Source organism: Neophocaena asiaeorientalis, unplaced genomic scaffold, assembly GCF_003031525.2.
Source record: "Neophocaena asiaeorientalis asiaeorientalis breed wild unplaced genomic scaffold, Neophocaena_asiaeorientalis_V1.1 scaffold82, whole genome shotgun sequence".
Taxonomy (NCBI): Eukaryota; Metazoa; Chordata; class Mammalia; order Artiodactyla; family Phocoenidae; genus Neophocaena; species Neophocaena asiaeorientalis.
In genome coordinates, this window is record NW_020173068.1 from 1,263,905 (window position 1) to 1,284,477 (window position 20,573).

The window sequence follows — 20,573 nt, forward strand, 5'->3', positions numbered from 1 at the left end:
CACTACCAGTATCACCTTTGTTAGGAGGCTTTCCTAAAACTCTGACTGCAGATGGTCCATCTTAATGTTAAAGCTTATGAACAAGGAAGGCATGTGAGAAACCTTTTTAAAATAGAATAAACAAAATGCAGACATATTCTCCATTTGAATTCCTAAGTCTTGTACTGTTACCACATCTAGGCCATACCTGAAGACCTTGAGAATAGAAGTTTTAAGTGTAGGAGAAGCTGTTAAGAAAATGTGGTTCTGTGTATTCGTATATACTTGTATATGCATAGACTATCTGAGGAGGCATACCCAAAATCTGGTTATTAGTGGTTGCCTCTGTGGAGGAGAAATAAGGCTCAGGGTGCCAGAGAAGAACACCCTTTTGTACCTTACGAATTTTGCACCAAAAATATGTATATACTAATAAATCTTAGAAACCTTTCCAGATGGCTGTCTGATGAATAGTACTTGCTCAGACCTGCAAGTGGGAGAATTTTTGGCATGTGGGTACCCACGGCTTAGTTTCTTAGGCAGCTGCCTCGGAGGTCAGGTTGCATGTGTCTTTTATTACACTTCATTTATTCGTTCATTTATTCAGCAAATTTTTATCTAATGCCTGCTGTAACCCAGTCCTGGGGGATTAAGAAAGGCTTCTGGAAGAGGTGCTATTCAAATTGTCTACACCCTGAAGGAGGAGTTGGCCCTCCTTCAAAAAAATGAGAGAAAGGATGGCTCCAGGCAGAAGAAACAGCAAGATTGAAGGCCTGATGGTGATTAGAGTACGACTAGGGCCCTGAGGAAGTGCATCATGCAGATAGGTCAAGCAGGCCAGGAAGTTTAGATATCAGCCTAAAAATAATTGGAATGCATTAAATATTTTAAGTAGGGAAGTGACTTGATCAGATTTATGTTTTTGAAAGATTACTCTTACTACAATAGGAAGAATGAATTGTAGTAAAGGAAGCCTGGAAGTAGAGAGAATGAGCAGTAACCTAGTGAAGAGAGAGCAGTGGTCTAAACCAGGCAAATGGTAGCAGGGACTGAGAGTGGAGGATGGACGATGGCCCAGGCAGTCGGTGTGCCTTTCACCAAGTGACCACTTGGATGTCAGGGGAAGCCATTGAGGAAACTCACCCTTGAATCCTCAGAGGTCTCTCAAGCACTGTGCAGAGGCATATAGGCCATATTTACCTAAGGCCGACTGACTTGCTGTGGAGCACTAACAGATACCTGTGAAGAGCAGGACTCATGTCTCAGAACCAAGGAACCAATAGATTCCCAAACAGTGTGTAAGCACGCAGGAAGCAGATTATGTGCTCAGTAGTCGAGCCCTACCTCCTGACATCTATGATCCTAGGCATATTGTATACCCTTTGTGTGTGCCTTGTCCCCATTGTAACACACGACCATTGACATGAAGCTCCTAACCCCCATTCCCTGGTTGCGAGTGGAATGTGGTTATGAGGTTAGATTCAGTCTTCAGAGTTTTGGAACACTTTTTATAAATATGATTGGTGAGAGGAAGGAAGTATCACTAACTTCTACCTCAGACCAGACGCAGGGGCCAGGGGTCCTGGAAGTCACCTTCAAACCAGTGATAGCCACTCATCTAAACCATGGGCTCAGCACCCTAGGCTGGTGAGAGTCATGTGACTTACCTTCCTGCTTGTTGCTGTGGCTAAGGTGTGCCACAGCCACCTCTGTCGGTCTGAGGAATCGGTCCAGGCTCCTTGGTGTACATGTAGGGGTCCCATTCCCAAATGATGAGATGGTGGTGGTAGTAGTGTCAGGTTGCATTTAATGAGTTCTTACTCTCTGTAGCCTGTGATAAAGCATTTCACAGATAACCTGGAGGTATGTGTTCCCATCTGACAGAGGAGGAAATTTGGGCTCAGAGAGAAAGTTGAGCAATTTGCCTAATGTCACCCATGAATAATTAGTGGAACCGAAAATTCAGACTCAGGTTTGCTTGGCTCTAAAACCCACGCTTTAATCTTTACCTTATGCTATCTTTTTACGTATATGAAGAAGATAAATAAAAATATAAGCCTTATATTTTAAGCACTGCCCGTGTTATTCAAAGGAGCTCTCATAGTTCAGAGAAAGGGAGACAGCAAGGTGGCATGAGGGGAGGATTGGGATGATAACGGTATTAGAGAAGATTGTAAGGAAGAAGTAAGCTTTACCAAAAAAATTTTTTAAAGGGCTTAAGTGAAAAAACAAGGTACAGAATGGTATAGTATGCCACTGTTTGTGGGAAAAATGTATACATACACATTTACTTGTAAATACTCAGCACATATCTGGAAGAAAACTCTGATAAATATGGTTGCCTCCAGGGAAAGAAGTAGGTTGTTGGGTAGGAAGGGAATTTACTTTCTCTGTGAACTCTTCCGTACATTATGAATTTTGCCCTCAAAAACTAAGTACAGCTAATGTTTTAAAAAACAAAACACTTGACTAAAGTGAACAGTAAGAGTCCTCTGTACTGAATATTCATTATTCAGGATCCTACAATTACAGGGTTACTTAGGAAAGCTGAAGTCTCATAATTTAGAGACATTCACTTATGAACTAATCGTTTATAAAACTAGTCTCGGGCTTCCCTGGTGGCGCAGTGATTGAGAGTCTGCCTGATGATGCAGGGGACACAGGTTCGTGCCCTGGTCCGGGAAGATCCCACATGCCGCAGAGCGGCTGGGCCCGTGAGCCTGTGTTCCTCAACGGGAGAGGCCACAACAGTGAGAGGCCACGTACCGCAAAAAACAAACAAACAAACAAAAAACTAGTCTCTATTAGTAAAAAGACTGATGATGAGCATTGAGTCTTCTTAGGTATAGAATTAATTATAACACCTGTGAGAATGCTATTACAAAATAGAATATAAATGTTGAAAATCTCAAAACCCTATAAATGAAATTATATTTAATAAAAAATTAGGAGGCAACAAGAGAGAGAGATTACCTCTACATCTTCTCAAGTGGGAGATGGCAGTAAATTTTAAAGCTGTTAAGTCAAGTTGTAAAGAGTTAGTTATACTCTTTAAAGATACAAAATTATCCACTCGGGCTTCCCTGGTGGCATGGTGGTTAGGAATCCAACTGCCAAGTCAGGGGACACAGGTTTGAGCCCTGGTCTGGGAAGATCCCACGTGCCGCGGAGCAGCTAAGCCCAGGCGCCACAACTACTGAGCCTGTGCTCTAGAGCCCACGAGCCACAACTGCTGAAGCCTACGCTCCTAGAGCCTGTGCTCCACAACCAGAGAAGCCACCACAGTGAGAAGCCCGCACACCGCAATGAAGAGTAGCCCCCGCTTGCCACAACTAAAGAAAGCCCGCACGCAGCAACGAAGACCCAACACAGCCATAAATAAATAAATTTATAAGAACAGTAAAACTTAAAAAAAGTATCCACTAGAGGAACTATAAAATTATTAATGTAACCAACCAGAACATGATAGTGGAGAAGTGGGGCAAATTTAAGGGTATATGAACTTCCTTGTCTGTCATATGGAAATGTCAAAAGACATTGTCTAAAGGTGACATAAGGATAGCTATCATAAGAACATAAAACAGACTATAAGCCCACCACTTATCAGAAGGAAAGCAGAAAACAATGCAGAAATCATATTGCTAAAAGTTAAAAAAAAATTTTTTAATAGAATTCCATGTAATTAAGGTAACAGAAACAAAGTGTCAGTAAATATAAATGGAATAAACACCTATTAAAAGGAAAAGTATCTCAGATTAAACCAAAAAGTAGAATCTAATTATATGATGTTCTGTACAAGAGAAGCATCTAAAACTAAGTAAGGATGGTGATGAAAGGACGGACAAGATATAACAGACGAATGCAAACAAAAAGAAATGAGGTTGATATTAATAACAGCAGGGTTGAATACCAGGCAAAATATTGAAGAGTCTAAAAAGGGCAGTTTTGGGACTTTCCTGGTGTTCCAGTGGTTAAGACTCCGTGCTTCCACTGCAAGGTGCATGGGTTCAATCCCTGGTCGGGGAACACTTTCCTGGTGTTCCAGTGGTTAAGACTCCGTGCTTCCACTGCAAGGTGCATGGGTTCAATCCCTGGTCGGGGAACTAAGATCCCACATGCTGCACAGCACGGCTAATAAGTAAATAAATAAAAGGGCAATTTTTAATGATAAAGGACACCGTCTACAACCTGTCATGAATATTTCTGTACCAAATAATTCAAAAGAAAGCATATACCTTTAAGTTACTATGTTACTAAACAAGAAATAATTTTTCTTTTTATTGAGATATAATTGGCATATAACATTGTATTCGTTTCAAGTGTACAACAGAATGATTTGATGTTTGTATACATTGCAAAATGATAATCACAATAAGTCTAGTTAACATGCATTGCCTTACCTAGTTACAAAACAGTTTTTTCTTATGATGAGAACTTCTAAGATCTACTCTCTTAGCAGCTTTTAGTTATTCAATACAGTATTATTAACTATAGTTACCATGCTGTACATTACATCTCCACGACTTATTTATTTTATAACTGGAAGTTTGTACCTTTTGACTCTCTCCTCCCATTTTTCTCACCCCCTGCCCCCTGCTTCTGGCAACCACCAGTTTGTTCTCTATATCTATGGGCTTGGTTTTTGTTTTTGTTTTTGTTTTTAGATTCTGCATATTAATGAGATCATATGGTATTTCTCTGTCTGACTTATTTCATTTAGCATAATGCCCTTGCGGTCCATCCATGGCAAGATGGCAAGATTTCATTCTCTTTATGGCTGAGTAACATTCATATATATATATCATTATCATATCTAAGATAGATATATACAAGATATATCTATCTTATATCTCGTTTATCCATTCATCCACTAATGGACACTTAGGTTTCCATATCTTGCTATTGTGAATAATACTGCAGTGAACATGGGTGTGCAGATAGCTCTTCAAGATAGTGATTTCAGTTCCTTCTGGTATATTCCAGAAGTGGAATTGTTGGATCATATGGTACTTTTAATTTTTTTAGGAATCTCCATCCTGTTTTCCATAATGTCTGTACCACTATAGAACTGGCATTCCCAGCAACTGTGTACAAGTTTCCCTTTTTTCCACATCCTCACCAACACTACTTATTTCTTGTCTTTTTAAGAATAGCCATTCTAACAGGTATGAAATGCTATCTCATTGTGGCTTTTTTAAATAATGAATTAAGCATTCAACTTAAGAAGTTAGAAAAAGAACAAGAACTTTTTAAAAACTAGATTATAATAAAAAAGATTGAATCTATAAACCAGATATATCTAGCATGTTAAGCAGCACCATGGAGATGCAATCAGCAAAATCTAGACTGAGAGAAATATACAAGATGCAGTTTTTCGACAAATCACAAAGAAGTAAGAAGAAAACTATAGATTGAAAGAGAATTACGAGATGCATCAGTGAAATATAATGTATGGGCTTTGTTTGGTTCCTGTTTCCAAAAAATTAAGAAAATATTCTTGAGACAGAAAAGTTTGAATGTGGGCTAGATATTTTATATTAAAGAATTTATTGTTAATCATTCATTTTTTTAAAGAGTCCTTATGATAATACATACTGAAATATTTTTGGATGAAATAATAGGATGTCTGTTATTGGCTTCAGAATCATCCAGTGGGGAAGGAGAGGAAAGGAGAAAAGGTTGGGGTATGGTATAGAAGAAATAGTTAGCCAAATGTTGATCTTTCTTGAAGCCAAGTGATGGGCTCGTGGGCATTCATTATACTATTTTTTTCTACTTTTGTATATGTTTGAAATTTTCACAATATTAAGTGAATAAAAATGGTTGAATAACACAAATGCAAATGATATTATAGCAGAAATGGTGTATATGCTGTGATCCTAGCCATGTAAAAATAAGTATGGAAGAGGTATTAAAATTGTGTTGGCATGGTGGGATGTGGCAAATTCTCTGATTTCAAAATTATCTGTAGTGCTGTGGATTTTACTTCTATATTTTCACAGAAAGGTTGAGAGTGATTGTGGCCCACTCCACAACCTCTCTTTACATGCGCCACCCTTCCTTACTGTGTCACTCTGAATATCTTTGTTAGCACTTACCTTGGAACTGTGGGTCCACGGGTGAGACTTCTTGACTGTGCACTCTTTGAGAATAGTTAGCACCTGACATATGGTTTGTGCTTGGTACATGTCTGTGTTCTGAACTGGTGAAAAGTCACTGGCACCGGTTCCTGATGAGGTTAAGTACATGGGATATAGAAAGGGCCCTTAGATGAAAAAGCTCCAGGTATCAAAGCGGAATTAAGAAGACAGAGGAGATTAGGAAGTGAGGCAGCTACAGAGTTGAGGCCATTCACTCCAAGAGGTTGCAGTGGCAGAAAGAGGAGCAGAATGATGGCTATGTATATCAGTGTTGGGTGGCGGGTGTCTACATGAGGGGGCTGCTAGAAGGGATGATCAGGGGAGGGAGCAAGGGCTCACATTTGTGCAAACCCTCAGCCCCAGTCAGGACTCTATAAAGGCTGAACTGTTTTTGGTTTTGTTCCCCAGGCCTGGTGAGTAATGTGGTGTTCACCAGTCACACCACAGAGCAGAGGCACCCTCTCCTCATTCAGTTGCAGAGCCTCATCAGAGCTGCCAATCCTTCCGCAGCCTTCATTCTTGCAGAAAATGGGATTGTCACCAGGTAAACTTACCAGTTCACTTCACTCCGCAGGACCAGCCACTTTCTCAGATGCAGCAGTCTAGCTATGGCCCACTGGGTCTTTCCACTGTATCAAAGACCTGAGCATTTATAAAAGTCAGGTCTTGAAGTGCTTTTTTTTTTTTTTAGGGAAGCCCTCCTGTACTGTTTTGAGATGTTCTGTTTGGATGCATTCACGTTCTCATCATTAAAGGATGGAAGTCAAGACTCTCTCAATGTTCTTTGTGCTAAGATGTGAGAGAAATGGCATAGAAACATGGGGAAATTATATCTTTACTTCATAGACCTGGGTTCAAGTTACAAACTAAAAATAGAGAATTAGTGACTTTGTGTGTATGTATGTATGAAAACATTTTGTCATATAGCAGTTTTGTTTGCTCAATAAAGTGCTAAAAGGTGTATACTTTTCATATAGTTTTGACTTTTGAGCAATGCACATACTTTACACATTAAAAAATTAAGTCAACAAGGAGGGAAAAAATACAAACAAAAACGTGAATCCATCTGTATACCAAAGTAATAAGAGCCGTACATATGCAAAATAATTCAAGTAGCTTCTGAGCTTAATCCTCTGTTGGAACCCTGATTCCAAACAGCATCACTGATTAGAGAAGGGAGATTATAAATATGAAATGGGAAAGGTAAGGAAAAACCCTGCAAATGTTGGAGTTGAATTGGGGGACTCGATATAAATGCCTTATTTCAAAAAAAAAGTGTATTCCCTAGCTCTTTCCATTAAAAGGGACCAGAAATAATACCCTTTCCATTAAAAGGAACTAGAAATAATAATAGCAATTAATACTTCTAGATCTTAATTTCTAAGTACCAATCCCCACTACAAAGTATCAGGACTCTTTGGAGAATTGGCTGATTGCAGGTTCAGGGAGTGAAAGTACAAGGTGAGCCTAGTACATTTTGTGACAAAAAAGCAGGGAAGTATTCAAAGATTAGTGGAAATATGTCAAAAGGATACAGAAGCTAGCTTAAGAAGCTCCCACTAGGCAAATTTGGGACAACTTGAGTATATGAGAGAACCATGATAATAATGGATTATATAGCACGTGGAGTAAAATGAGTCTGTGGTGATACAGAAAAAGGGAGAGGGGGCTTCCCTGGTGGTGCAGTGGTTGAGAGTCCGCCTGCCGATGCAGGGGACACGAGTTCGTGCCCCGGTCTGGGAGGATCCCACATGCTGCGGAGCGGCTGCGCCCGTGAGCGTTGGCCGCTGAGCCTGCGCGTCCGGAGCCTGTGCTCCACAACAGTGAGAGGCCCGCGTACCGCAAAAAAAAAAAAAAAAAAAAAGGGAGAGGGACAGATCAGTAAATCTCTTCTTTATAGAAGAATGCTAGCTAATAAATAAATAAGGATTTATAGTACTAGAAAGTCACTATTTTGTAACCTTTCGTATAATACTTGATTTAGGCAAGAATTATCAATGGATGCTAAAAGCAGTGGATGACAGATTGTTGAGGAAAAGGATATTCACTTGTCTCAAAGTATCTGTCACAGGACTTCCCTGGTGGTGCAGTGGTTAAGAATTTGCCTGTCAATGCAGGGGACACAGGTTCAATCCCTGGTTTGGGAAGATCCCACATGCCACAGAGCAACTAAGCCCATGCGCCACAACTACTGAGCCTGCTCTCTAGAGCCCGTGAGCCACAGCTGCTGAGCCCATGTGCCACAACTACTGAAGCCTGCGCACCTAGAGCCTATGCTCCGTAACAAGAGAAGCCACTGTACTGAGAAGCCCGCGCACTGCAACGAAGAGTAGCCCCCGCTGTTCTGCAACTAGAGAAAAAGCCTGTGCACAGCAACAAAGATGCAATGCAACCATAAATAAATAAATTAAATAAATAAATGAATAAATAAAAAGTATCTGTCACTCCACAGTCTGCTTACTACTTACAAAGAGGGAAAAGTACCTTCACAATGGAGAGGTTTAATCTAGAAGACATGACATTGACCAAATGATTAAACTTAGCAAGACCACTAATGGGATAAACTGACATCGTGTGCCTCCTTCGTGACACTGTGGGAAGGACACAACATCACTTGGCCATTAATCTTGCCAGAAATGCTTAGCTGAATCTAATCATGAGGAGCAACCAGACAAATCCAGGTTGTGGAGCACAAGACAGCTGGCATGTACTCTTCAAAAATGTCAACTCCGGGCTTCCCTGGTGGTGCAGTGGTTGGGAGTCCGCCTGCCAATGCAGGGGACACGGGTTCGTGCCCCGGTCGGGGAGGATCCCGCGTGCCGCGGAGCGGCTGGGCCCGTGGGCCATGGCCGCTGGGCCTGCGCGTCCGGAGCCTGTGCTCCGCGGCGGGAGAGGCCACAGCAGTGAGAGGCCCGCATACCGCAAAAAAAAAAAAAAAAAAAAAAAAAAAAAATGAGTAACAAACAAAAAAAGTTGGAGGAATTGTTCCAGACTGAAGGAAAATAAAGATTATAAATTAATAAGCAATCCTTGATTGGATCCTGAGTGCCCTATCCCCCCAAAAAGGGGAAATTTGAAAATGGATGTATATTATATCAATACTTCTCCAACTTTAATGTGCATATGAACCTCTTGGGGATCTTATTAAAACGAGGGTTCTGATTCAGTAGGTCTGGAGTAGGCTGGAGATCCTGCATTTCCACCAAGCTCCCATGTGATACCAGTGCTGCTTGTCCTCAGTATTAAATTCCCTCAGTGTGATTATACTGTTGTGGTTCTTCAAGAGAATGTACTTGTTCTTAGAGATGCATACTAAAGTATTTAGGGGTGAAATAACAGGAAAAAAATATATGCATGTACTTGTATGTGTGTATGGGGGTGTAGAGAGTAAGCAGAATGTACAGGTTAAGGTTAATAGTTCTAATTAACCTGGGTTTTCTGTATGTTTTCAAAGGAATGAAGACATTGAACTGATTCTCTCAGAAAATAGTTTTTCGAGTCCTCAGATGCTACGATCTCGATATCTAATGTACCCTGGCTGGCAAGTATCATCATTGAAAAGTAGCTAAGATTTCTTTATAAACTCAGTGATTTATTTATTTACAGGAAAGAAAAAGAGAAAGTGAAAATACCAGGTGTGCTCTAGGAGGGTGACAATGGCAGCTGCAACAGCCTGCCATGTCCCAGTAACCACTGGCCTTGCTGGAAGCCCAGTGATCCACATCTTGGGGTCCAAATTGAGACCCTTGCTGGATGTTGAGACTTAAGGAGTCATCTTATAGGCCTTAAGCACAATGGTATCCTTTGTTTCCTCTAGCCTCTAGTGAGAGTGAGGTGGCCAGCATGGAACCAAGGAGTTATGACCCTCCCGGGTGAGAGAGTCTCTCCTGAGAATAGTCAGTCCTCTAGGGTTCCCATCTGACAGGTAGGTTCCCTGCTATTGTGGCCCAGGGGATGTTCTGTGCTCTGCAGGTGGCCTCCTAGCCTGAACCTGTCCTCCAGATAGGAGAGGAAGAGAAAAGAGAGTGTGAAGTGCAGTATAATCATATTTCCAGCATCACTTGAGCACTTACTGTGTGCTACACATTGTAAGACTTCGCTCTCCAGTACGGCAGCCACTAGCCACATTTGGCTAGTTAATAAAATGTAAATGTATATTAATAAAAATAAAGTAAAATTTAGCCTTTTAGTCACACAAGCCACATTTCAAGTGTTTAACAGCTACCTGTGACTAGCAGCTACTGTCTTGGACAGTTCAGATCCAGAACATTTCCATCACCACAGAAAGTTCTGTTCACAGTGCCACTCTAAGAGTTCAACCTGTGTTATCTCATTCATCCTCAAACCAAGCCTGCAAGGTGGATTCCATTTTTTTCTTCATTCTAGAGATAAGGTAACTGAGGCAGCAAGGACTTAAATGTCTTGTCCAAAGTCCCACAGCTAGTAAATGAAAGAGTTGGGTTTCAAACCCAGGTTGTGTGGCTTCAGAGCCTGTATTTTTTTTTTTTTTGAAGTATAATAGATTTACAAAGTTGTGTTAATTTCTGCTGTACAGCAGAGCCTGTACTCTTAACCACCATGCTGCACTTGTCCCTGTATGGAATGGATAACTAGTTTTGCTCTGTTGAAGGTTCAGGGGAAGACAGTTAAAGCTTAGCCAAAATTGATCCCTCATATTGATTTAGATCATCTTTATTATCGTCACTCACTTCCGTCAGCCACCTCTGTGAGTCCTCCAACCACCCCTCACATCACCAGTATTTTGTACCAGCAAAACACTGATTGTACTATCCTGTTTTTAAAAAAAAAAAGGTCAATATGTAAAATTGAAAGTTTTCAGCCTTATTTTTAGAAGGAACCTCTGGTTTGAGTCACATCATACTTAAACAGTGAGTAAGTGGATCATTCCTTATGCCTGAACAAGACAATAATATCTTAGCTAAAAAGAAAAAGATGGAGCTTCTGGGGTGAAACTCTTCTCTCCAGTGGCTGCAGCTACTGACCTTTATGCTGCCCACACCTCTGGGCCTGGTCCTGAGCCTTCTGTCGTCTCCACCTGGTGCCTAGGGAAGCACCTATTCTCCAGTCCATTGAGTTGGTGGGTGAGTCTCCCACCAACTCATTGTGGGCATGGCATACATTAACCTAGCTCAGGGCACAGACTTTTCTGGAGGCAGACTGATCTAGGACAGAGACAGGTATGAGGGAGTTCATTAGAAGGCTCTGTGAATCTAGAGTCTGAAATCTTCCTTTATCAGGAAGATCAGTCCTTGTAGAGGATCAGAGATGGAGGGGCCTCAGAATCACCCTTCAGGCCCTCCCTTCCAAGTTCATTCCTAGGAATCAGATGATTTACTCTTTTAACAAGATGGCAGTCATCAGATTCCTGCTCATCGCTGTACATTACTCCCCTCTCTCCTTGGGTGAGGGCCACCACCTCAGAGTGAACAGGCCTTAGCTGCAGGATGTGCTCAGCTTTGTGCTGTGCAGATTCTTAGCCATTCTCCTCCCACAGCCCTCTGTTGTCATCGACCCCACCCCCACCTCCCCTGATAGAAGGGCTTGTTCCTAGTCTGTAAGGAAACCTTGTACTATTCCCCTGGCCCCGCCAAATTCCCCTAAGGATACAGCCTCTGAACACAGAAGCCTGAGAAGCCCGTGGTCTCCAAATCTCATGTTTGGATGGGGAGAGAACAAAAAGAATATGTCAGTCTTGCAAAAATGTTATGCCACCACCTTACTTTAAAGAATTTGCTTTAAAGAGTAAGATACTTTGAACAATGTAAAATTCAAAACTGCAGTGCAGTTTTCAAGCAAAGGAAACTAATACGAAAATACAATAGACTGGAGGGAAGTGTTTGCATCAAATGTGACGAAGGGTTAATATAGTATTTGGAAAGTTTGTTTAGATATTTAAGAAAAGTAACCCATATTATATAGATGTGAACAGTCCACTTAAGACCAAGTATAAATGGCAACTGTGGTAACAGAACTCCATGTACGTAATACTCAAATGCAAAATGGTGTCTCACTGTTGCTTTGATTGACACCTGTTACATTTAGGCAAAAATATCTATAAAATTCATTGCTGGAGGAATTGTTGTGAAACTAGTACACTCATCTACTGCTGGGGGTGGTATAAATTACCCATGAGATGTTATGCCCTCTCCTGGACTGATTCCAATCACGGGATTCATCTCAGTGAAATCATTCAAAAGAAGGAATGACAGTTTCATAACTTTGGAAGCTGGGTGGTAGGAATTCATTACACTACCCTTCTATCTTTGCATATCTCTGAAATTTTCCATAATAAAAAGTTAAATTTTTTAAATGCTGCGTTCTTAATGAGTCTGTGGCAGTCAGTATGTCTGCTGAACTCAAAACTGAGAAAATAGATCAGAGATGCCCCAGCCCTTTAGTTCCTTTGGAGAGACTGCACATCCAAATGTACAGTCTGTTAAACTGCCCTCAGTGAGGGTGGGGCATAGTGGGAGCCCTGAAGAGAGTGGGAGGGGATCCTGAGGAAGAGCTCCAAAGGTACCAGGAGGGACCCCTAATCCCAGTTGGGATACTGGCAAGCTTCAAAGGTAGAGGGGGTCTTTGACTTTAAGGGATTGCTAGTCCAAAGAAGGTAAGACCTTCCTGCTCTAAGGGGGCAAACATGCTTCTCAGTCTCAAGATGAAAGAGACATAAATGCTTTCAAATAAGTGCTTTGTACACAAAATGACGTACAATTAAGGGAGAATTCAAATATGATAAGTGATATGTAGTTCTTTCCAATGTAGTATGTAGTAACACTCAAAGCCCCAATTACTTGTATTTATAATTTTTTAAACCTTTTAAGGTATGAAGGTAAATTTGATGTTGGATCGGTCTTTCCATTAATGGTTCAGATTTGTGTATGGTTTGGTCGTCCCTTGGAGAAGACTCGCTTTGTGGCCAAGTGTAAAGGTAAGCCTTGACCGGGACATGTCCCAGACACTGGTAAAAGAATGCCCCAGAGTTGTCGCCGCTTCCTGGCACCATTTTAGTATTCTGAGGCAGAAGAATTTGAGGACCCGGGAGTCCCTTACCCCTGGGAATAGTGGCAAAGCCACTGGGGGAAGATCTGGTGGAGGTACCTGTGAACCCTGGACCCTAGAGGAGGTGCCTTTCCAGTCCCTAACCCTCCCAGCTGTGCCACCCTGGACTTGGCCTCTGCCCCCAGGTGAGTAACAACCCTATCCTCTTCCTCCACCAGCAATTCAGTCCTCTATCAAGCCAAGTCCCTTCTCTGGAAACATCTACCACATCCTGGGCAAAGTGAAGTTTTCAGGTAACTGGGCGCTTGGACTTGGGAGCGCTACTCTGTGGAGTGCTCACATCTCATGATGTGAGTTCATAGCCTCTGCTGGTGCTTTGCAGACCACTGATGCCTCTTAGACTCTCTCAAAAAATCCTCCCCTCTGGGTCTTACACCATAGGCTCCTCCAGTCATCCCTTTCAGTCAAGGTCCCAATCTTTCTCCAGGTCCTTCTGCTCTGCAGTGGAGGATCTGTTTTCCTGCCCCTGGATGAACCTGCCCAGGGCCTCTCCTCACAGCTCCTTGACTTCCTTGTTCTAGAGACTCACACTCCACCCGTCTTGAGCCATCCATGGCCTCCTCCTAGACCTGTCACCAGGAGCTACCCCAATGCTGAGCCTTCCAGCTCTGGATCCGTTTCTGCCAAAGTCTTCAAGCCTTCCACTTGCCTTCTCCTCCCCTCCGTTCAGTAAACCTGTTTATCAGCCTTTGACCCCTGCAGCCCTTGCAACCTGAAGTCTGTCAGTCCTGGGCTGGGGTTCAGGGAAGGTGTGAAAACAAGGAGCCAGTTAACTCAACATTGAGAAAGAGCAGAATGTTCCAGGGAAAAGGCAGAGCATGTGCTGTGGATGTGAGGCAAAAACAGGCACGTTTCAGGAACCAAAAAAGGTTTACTGTGTCTGGGTCCCAGGGGAGGAAGTGAGGGAGTGTGTCTGTTAGGGCATCTTTGGCGGTTATAACAGAAAACCCCAGCTCAACTAGCAGGTGTTAGCTACATAGCAAGAAGTCAAGAGGTCTGGCAGCATAGCAAAGCCAGTGAAGACCCAGGTAATATATGGCTTTTGTGTTCTTACATTCTTGGTGTCAGCTTTTCCTCAGGTTCCCACCCCTCATGGTTGCCAGGTAGTGCTGCAGGTCTAAGTGTCACATTCAGACACAACAGCTAGCTGATGGAAGAAGCTGGCTCTTCCTGTGCGTGTCTTTATCAGTTCCTCAGCAAACTTCTCTCATTGGCCAGGATCGAGTTGCCATTGCCCATGGGGAATTGGTATTGGAGGAAGAGGGGGATGCTGGGCAGGTAACCGGGGGTGTCTGCAGCAGGGAGCCACTGAGAGTTGTAAGCATGGAATCATCTGGGTTCAGATAGAATTAGGTCGCAGAGCCTCTATAAAAGAATCTCTCAAGGTCCTTAACCTTTGGCTTAATTTATGTTATTGAATCTGAAACTTTGGCCCCACTCTACAAGCCCCTTACTCAAGCCCACTTCCCTCAGGCTCTGACAGACCCCCACCTGCTCGTCCCTCTCCCCTATCATCACCTCCTTTTCTTTTTTATTTAGACTGACTCTTGACCCCTTTCTTGTTAAAGGTAAACCTTTCTTTGTTTTAGATCACTTTCTCATCATGCCTTTTTGGGGAACCTTACCCTTGTGTCTCCAGTATATTTTAGCCCCCAGCGCCTCAGCTTATAAACCCGATTACATCTTTCCTGTTCCCATGCATGTGTCCCTCCTGCAGCACTTGTACTGTTAAGCTTGCCCTCCTCCCATGGACTCTCAGACCTCAGCTGAGACCCACCCCCTCCACCTCTACCAAGGGAGCTTTCCTTGCTTCTCCTCAACTACCTCTTCCATAGGGGTGACCCCAGCCATTCTCTTCTTCTAATGACTGTGTAGATGTCTCCCACTCAGGGTCCTACAGTCTTTCAAATGCCACAGATGCAGAGTCAAACTCTTCTTCTCCCACTTGCAAACCTTTTCTTCCTCTTGTAGTCCCCTTCTGGGTTAATGGTGTCCACCTGATCACCCAATCAGCTTAGCTAGAAACTTACATTGTTCCTCCCTCTCTTACTTCATCCTTTCTAATTTGCTGCCAGTCATTTCAGTTCTCCCTCCTGCATGTCTTGTGAATCTGTCCCCCACAGCTGCACTAATCCAGTCTTAGTGTAGCCTTATCCTTTTGGGGCAGGGTCTCAGGGACTAAAGTGTTCTCCTTGCAGACTCTGAGAGGACCATGGAGGTCTGCCACAACACTCTGGCCAATTCCTTGAGCATCGTGCCAGTTTTGGAGGGACCCACGCCACCGCCTGACTCCAGAAGCACACCTCAAGGCAGCAGCGGGCAGCAGGAATGCTACCTCGTGTTCATAGGCTGCTCCCTGAAGGAAGAAAGTGTCAAGGACTGGCTGCGGCAGTCAGCTAAGCAGGTGGTTTCCAAAGCCCAGACAGACCTGGCACTGATATGACCAGACACTTCAGAGTTGTTGATGGACCTGAGGCAGAAGCCCCTCCACCTTCTCCCTGCTTTATCCCCACTGGTTCACCCCTCACAGGCTCAGCCAGCATTTTCAGGGACTCTGAGAGTGGGAGGAAGCCCCTGGGGCAAACTCCAGGCAGACTTGTTTTGCTGCCTACCCTGCGAGCCCAGGTGCTCAAAGCCATTTCCAGTCCTGCTTCCCAAGGCAGGCTGGAGTTATTATCAGATGGCTTAACCAGGACCTAGGTGAAACTTAGTTGTTTCATGTGGACCCTGGATCAGCTTAGTGTTCTAAACTCAAAAATGTCTTCTTAGCTGAACCTAATTCATAGGCTCTCCTGTCTTCTGAGCCCAGCATCTCCTGTACTTTGGTTCTCTCTCTAGAAAGGAAAAACAAAGATATCCTTAGAGTCCTTTGCAAACCAAGACTCCAAGCATAGACAGCAGTGAGCCCGGAGGCCCTGGAGAGAGGTACAGGGGAAGAGGAGGCTTGCCTATAGATCCACACAAACATCTTTAGTCCAATACTACAAAGAAAAAAAATCCGGACTGGAGTTAAAATCCTTTCATATGCTGCTAGCTTTGGGTTCTAAGCCTCTTAGCACAGTCTGAGCTTAAGCTTATTCTAGAGCTCTGGAAATAGAGTTGGCTGGGGCCTGGGTCTTCTGTACATGCTCAGTTGGGACCTGTCTTTTATACTAAGGAATGGCTGCTTGCAGACTGGGTCTTTCTCAAACTCACTGGATAGACTCTTAAATGCTATTTGACTGTGAGACCTCCAGTTGTTCTTTTGTCTGCATGTCTGTCACTGGTGGGGCCTAGGATTGAGAATCTGCAAAGAGGCAGAAACATGCCTATTTGCAAATGCATCAGTCTCTCTTCTGCCGTTTGTTCCCTCCTGGCCTGCAGGACTCTGTGATGGGAAAGTGGTCTTCTCAAGGGACAGACAGGCAGGATATTGTATCCAGTCCATGACGATCCTTGTGCTTCCCTTTCTGGCATCTCAGTCATGTAACTGGCCCCCAGAGCCCTGAGCCCTCACCCTCCCGTGTACCCATCAGCTCTGTTGGAAACTGACACCTCCTTACATCTCTGCACAGAAGCCTCAGAGGAAAGCCCTGAAGACCAGGGGGATGCTGACCCAGCAAGAGATCAGGAACATCCATGTGAGTACCCTGCCCTGGGGGCCTAAGTCCCCTCAGTGTCCCAAGGATGTTCTTGTGCAGCTCTATCTTTTAGGATTCCTGAGTGAGGTGGCTGTTTGTAGGGCATGCTGGAGGTCCTGCTTCTCTCAGGCCACAGAGGGAAGCTGGGTAAAGAGAAACCTCAGCTCACCTGGTCTTGCAGCCTCAGTGAGAAGGACGGGGTGGCCTCTGATGTGATGTGGTTACAAAATTGAGGAGAACTAGTGCCTGTGGGAGAAACAGGTGACATGGAGGTCTGTTTTGTCACCGTGTTCAAGCAGCTGCAGAAGTCCTTTCCTTCTCCCATTCCTCTATCCTAGATAAACCACAGAGAAACCAGCGAGGTCCCAGGTAAAAACTCTAGATCCTGAAGCTGCTCATGGGCAGGTTGTGAAATCCTGAGGCCAGGACGAGAGGCCCTTTGAGGAGCCCTCTCAGACTCCAGGCTGACTCCCAGGCTCTACCCCAGTTCCCATACCCACTGAGGCCTTTTCCTGATGGGTTTGGGGGAAAAGGCTAAAAGGGACAGAGAGTCCAGGTCTCAGCATGAGCTGCATCACAAGTCCCAGTAATGAGCAGGTGGGGCAGGACTCTGGGCTTCCAGAAGCCCCTGCTGTGGATTTGAGGAGGACCCCTTTATTCCGACTCCAGGGCCTGGGCATCTCTGGGTGTTCCTGCTGAGGACACCATGGGCACCTCAGAAGGCAGGCAGTGTGTGTTTCCCCAGAAGCACACCTTAAATAAGGATTTGAGCGCAGGTAGTTTATTTTGGAAGTGATTCTAGAAAACACTATTAGGAAAATGGGAAAGTAAGAGAAGTGAATCGTGTATTGTCAAACCAGTACCACTGTTGGCACCTGGGGCTTGGTCCCATTAATAATCCCAGAGTTCCTCCCTGAGAGGTGGGAGAACCTCTGTCAGTCATTGTTTGATGGCTTTTGTGAGGATGGTGTTAATTCCCTGGCACACCTAGCCTTCCACAGGGCAAAGTGAGCTATTTTGCTAGGGTAATAGGCTTGTTTGTTTTGGGGTGTTGTTTTTTTTTTGTCCGTACCACACAGCATGCAGGATCTTAGTTCCCCGACCAGGGATCAAACCCACGCCCCCTGCAGTGGAAGTGCAGAGTCTTAACCACTGGACCACCAGGGAAGTCCCTGATTTTGTTTTTAATGAATGAGTGAATGATAGAAAATGGTCAGATAATTCTAACAGGACTCTTCTCCTACAGGTGAAACGCCACCTGGACCCCCTACCTGCAGGTTACTTTTATAATGGCACCCAGTTTGTCAACTTCTTTGGTGACAAGACTGATTTTCACCCACGTATCCTTGGAATCTGGGGCAGAGAGGCTGGGGGGGTGTGAAAACCTGGCTGTAAAGAGGGTATCTGCTAGAGCCATCATAGCCTAGCCCCTGGTGCCGGCTGGGTTTGGGAATACACAGCAAGCCACAGAGGCTGACTTTTCATTTTGTCCTCTTAGAGTCATTAAAATTACATTTATTCTTCATTCAGTGATGACTGAGGTTACTCTGGGGGTTGTAGTTTAAATGCAGCTGTGGTGACATCCTGTGGTCATCAGGGAGTCATGATTTACAAGTTGGAGACTGGGTCTGATTACAGTAGTTAATTTGTGAAAAGGTGGATGGGGTGCTGCTGTGGGCTAGTGAAAGCTGAAGGGCTCAGTTCTTAGAGCTCATGAAGGGCCCTGTGTCAACCCCTGTCACATTCTTTACAGCTGTGGTGCTGCCAGTATATAAAAAAAGCCAGTCAGGTACCTTCTGTGCAGGCTGAGCACTCACTACCTCAGTGTCCCCTATTCCACCTGTCCACAGATTCCTCTGGCCTGGGCAGCTCCCTTGGCCCCAAGGCTCAGGGCCTTCTTCCTTAATGAGGTGCCAGTCATGGACCAGTTCATGAATGACTACGTAGAAGAAGCCAACCGGGAAATCGAGAAGTATAACCGCGAGCTGGAGCAGCAGGAGTATCATGACCTCTTTGAGCAGAAGCCCTAGAGGAAGAAGACCCTGGAGATGGACGTTTTAAAACGGGGTGTCTTAACCTCAGCTTTTCCAGAGGCCCCTCCCTAGAGGGGCTATCTTTGTTCTCCTTGGCCTTTGTGTGCTGGCTTGAGTGCATGTTGTCTTTATTCTCTATACAGCGCTGAAGAGCATCACCTGCACCACTGATTTAGCAGGGGTGGGGGGTCCTTATGGAGGATGAGCAGACAGGGGCTGCCCTTTGTGTGTAGCCGGCAGTCCAGGACCTCTGGGTCTCTGATAACAGTATTTTCTTTGGGCTGTTGCAGCAGTGTGTGAGGGTGGGAGGAGCATTTGGATTGCACAGAGTGGCTGCTGGGACATAAAGAATCCTGGCTGCCAAACTGTGGCCATGCCTGGGGGCCCAGGCCACCACCGGCCTTGGGCCTCAGACACCACCCCAGGAGAGCCTTTCACCCCAGTGGAGTGCCTGCCTCCCTGTTTAGGCCCCTTCCACTGAAGGCTTGGGCCCTGCTGACCCTGTGCCCAGTCCTAGAGGGAACAGCACAAGCCCTGGCCAATCCCAACCCACAGAGCCAACAGCTTGGACGGAGATCAGCAGCTTATTCTAAAATGAGGGAATGTCCCTTACGGACTAAACAGAGGGGAAAGACTTGTTGCTTTCCAGAAGTATGTGGCTTTTGAATTGACACAAGCAGCCCCCCTTGGGACTGGTTTTGAGCCTCCTCATGTCATCACTCTGGTTTACCTCATTTGGGGACGAGAGAAACTGCTGCTCAGGCCTCCCTGGTGACGCTTTGCCTCACTGTTAAGGGCAGTGTCCTGCAACTGCGTAGTCTTACGCCCAGGGTTCTGGTCACTTATGGGGCATCTTCACTTGAAGGGGGTGGGGGTTCAGTCTCAGCACCCATACCTCCCCTCAGTCTTGCCAGGGAAGGCCTGGTTTTCAGCCCAACCTTCAGGAATCTCATGTCTCCGAGCATCGTTGCTAGTCTTGTATTTGTTTGGCTCTAGGGGACCAGGAATTTCGGAGAATTCCAATATCCAAGTTAGAATTCCTTCTAGTAGCTTTGTTTTCAGCTGGACTAAAAAGCAGAGGGGAATTTCAAGTGTATCCCATGCCTGACCTCCAGAATTAGTGTGGGGAAGAGGAAGGTCGCAGGCACAGATACTTAGGTGATGTCTGTTAGGACTTCAGCGCCTCAGCTGCCTAGATTGTAAATGCTTTCTGAATTTCACGTATTTTTTTGCATGCCTTAGGAAGGAGCACATAGGCAAAACCAGCAAAGTTTCTAGTAATGTAGAGGGGTTTTTGAGAAAGGATTCTGGCACAGAGGAGAGACAGAAAACCGATGGAGCACATGTAGTCTGTCACACAGAGTCCTGCATACAAGTAGTAAAGCAGTTGTTAAGGGCTTGTTAGTAACATGTACTTATATTAGAAAAAAATTTTTCATTTGAAGCCAAATGAACAATACTCCAAATACCATTTAATAAGAACTCTTGCTTGAAGAAAGGCTTCTGAAAAGGCCCATGTGCTCCAGTCTCAGCTCCCAAAGCTGCTGGTGACAAGGGCCCAGGTGTGGAGCCCCATCTGGGAGCCCCTCACTTCTAGCTGGCCAGAGGCTGGGGTCCACAACGGGCCTGCCTCTGCTTCAGAATCAGTAACAGATGTTAAGTGCAATTGATGAAATAATAATGAGTTACTGTAGCTTCCTTTAGCTCTACCGAGCTCT

At 44.5% G+C, this 20,573-nt stretch overlaps 1 protein-coding gene across 4 annotated transcripts in view; it reads left to right on the forward strand.

Moving 5' to 3' along the window:
• Window positions 1–20,567, forward strand: part of DNAAF9 (dynein axonemal assembly factor 9) — a 117,753-nt gene extending 97,186 nt beyond the window's left edge. For all 4 annotated transcript variants that reach the window (XM_024742976.1, XM_024742975.1, XM_024742978.1 and 1 more), the window contains 8 exons: window positions 6,528–6,663; window positions 9,574–9,660; window positions 12,965–13,071; window positions 13,361–13,435; window positions 15,401–15,606; window positions 16,757–16,822; window positions 18,069–18,162; window positions 18,740–20,567. In XM_024742976.1, coding sequence (XP_024598744.1) covers window positions 6,528–6,663; window positions 9,574–9,660; window positions 12,965–13,071; window positions 13,361–13,435; window positions 15,401–15,606; window positions 16,757–16,822; window positions 18,069–18,162; window positions 18,740–18,852 — 884 coding nt within the window. In that variant the 3' untranslated portion in view covers window positions 18,853–20,567. The remainder of the gene's footprint in view (window positions 1–6,527; window positions 6,664–9,573; window positions 9,661–12,964; window positions 13,072–13,360; window positions 13,436–15,400; window positions 15,607–16,756; window positions 16,823–18,068; window positions 18,163–18,739) is intronic.
• Window positions 20,568–20,573: the final 6 nt, after the last annotated feature.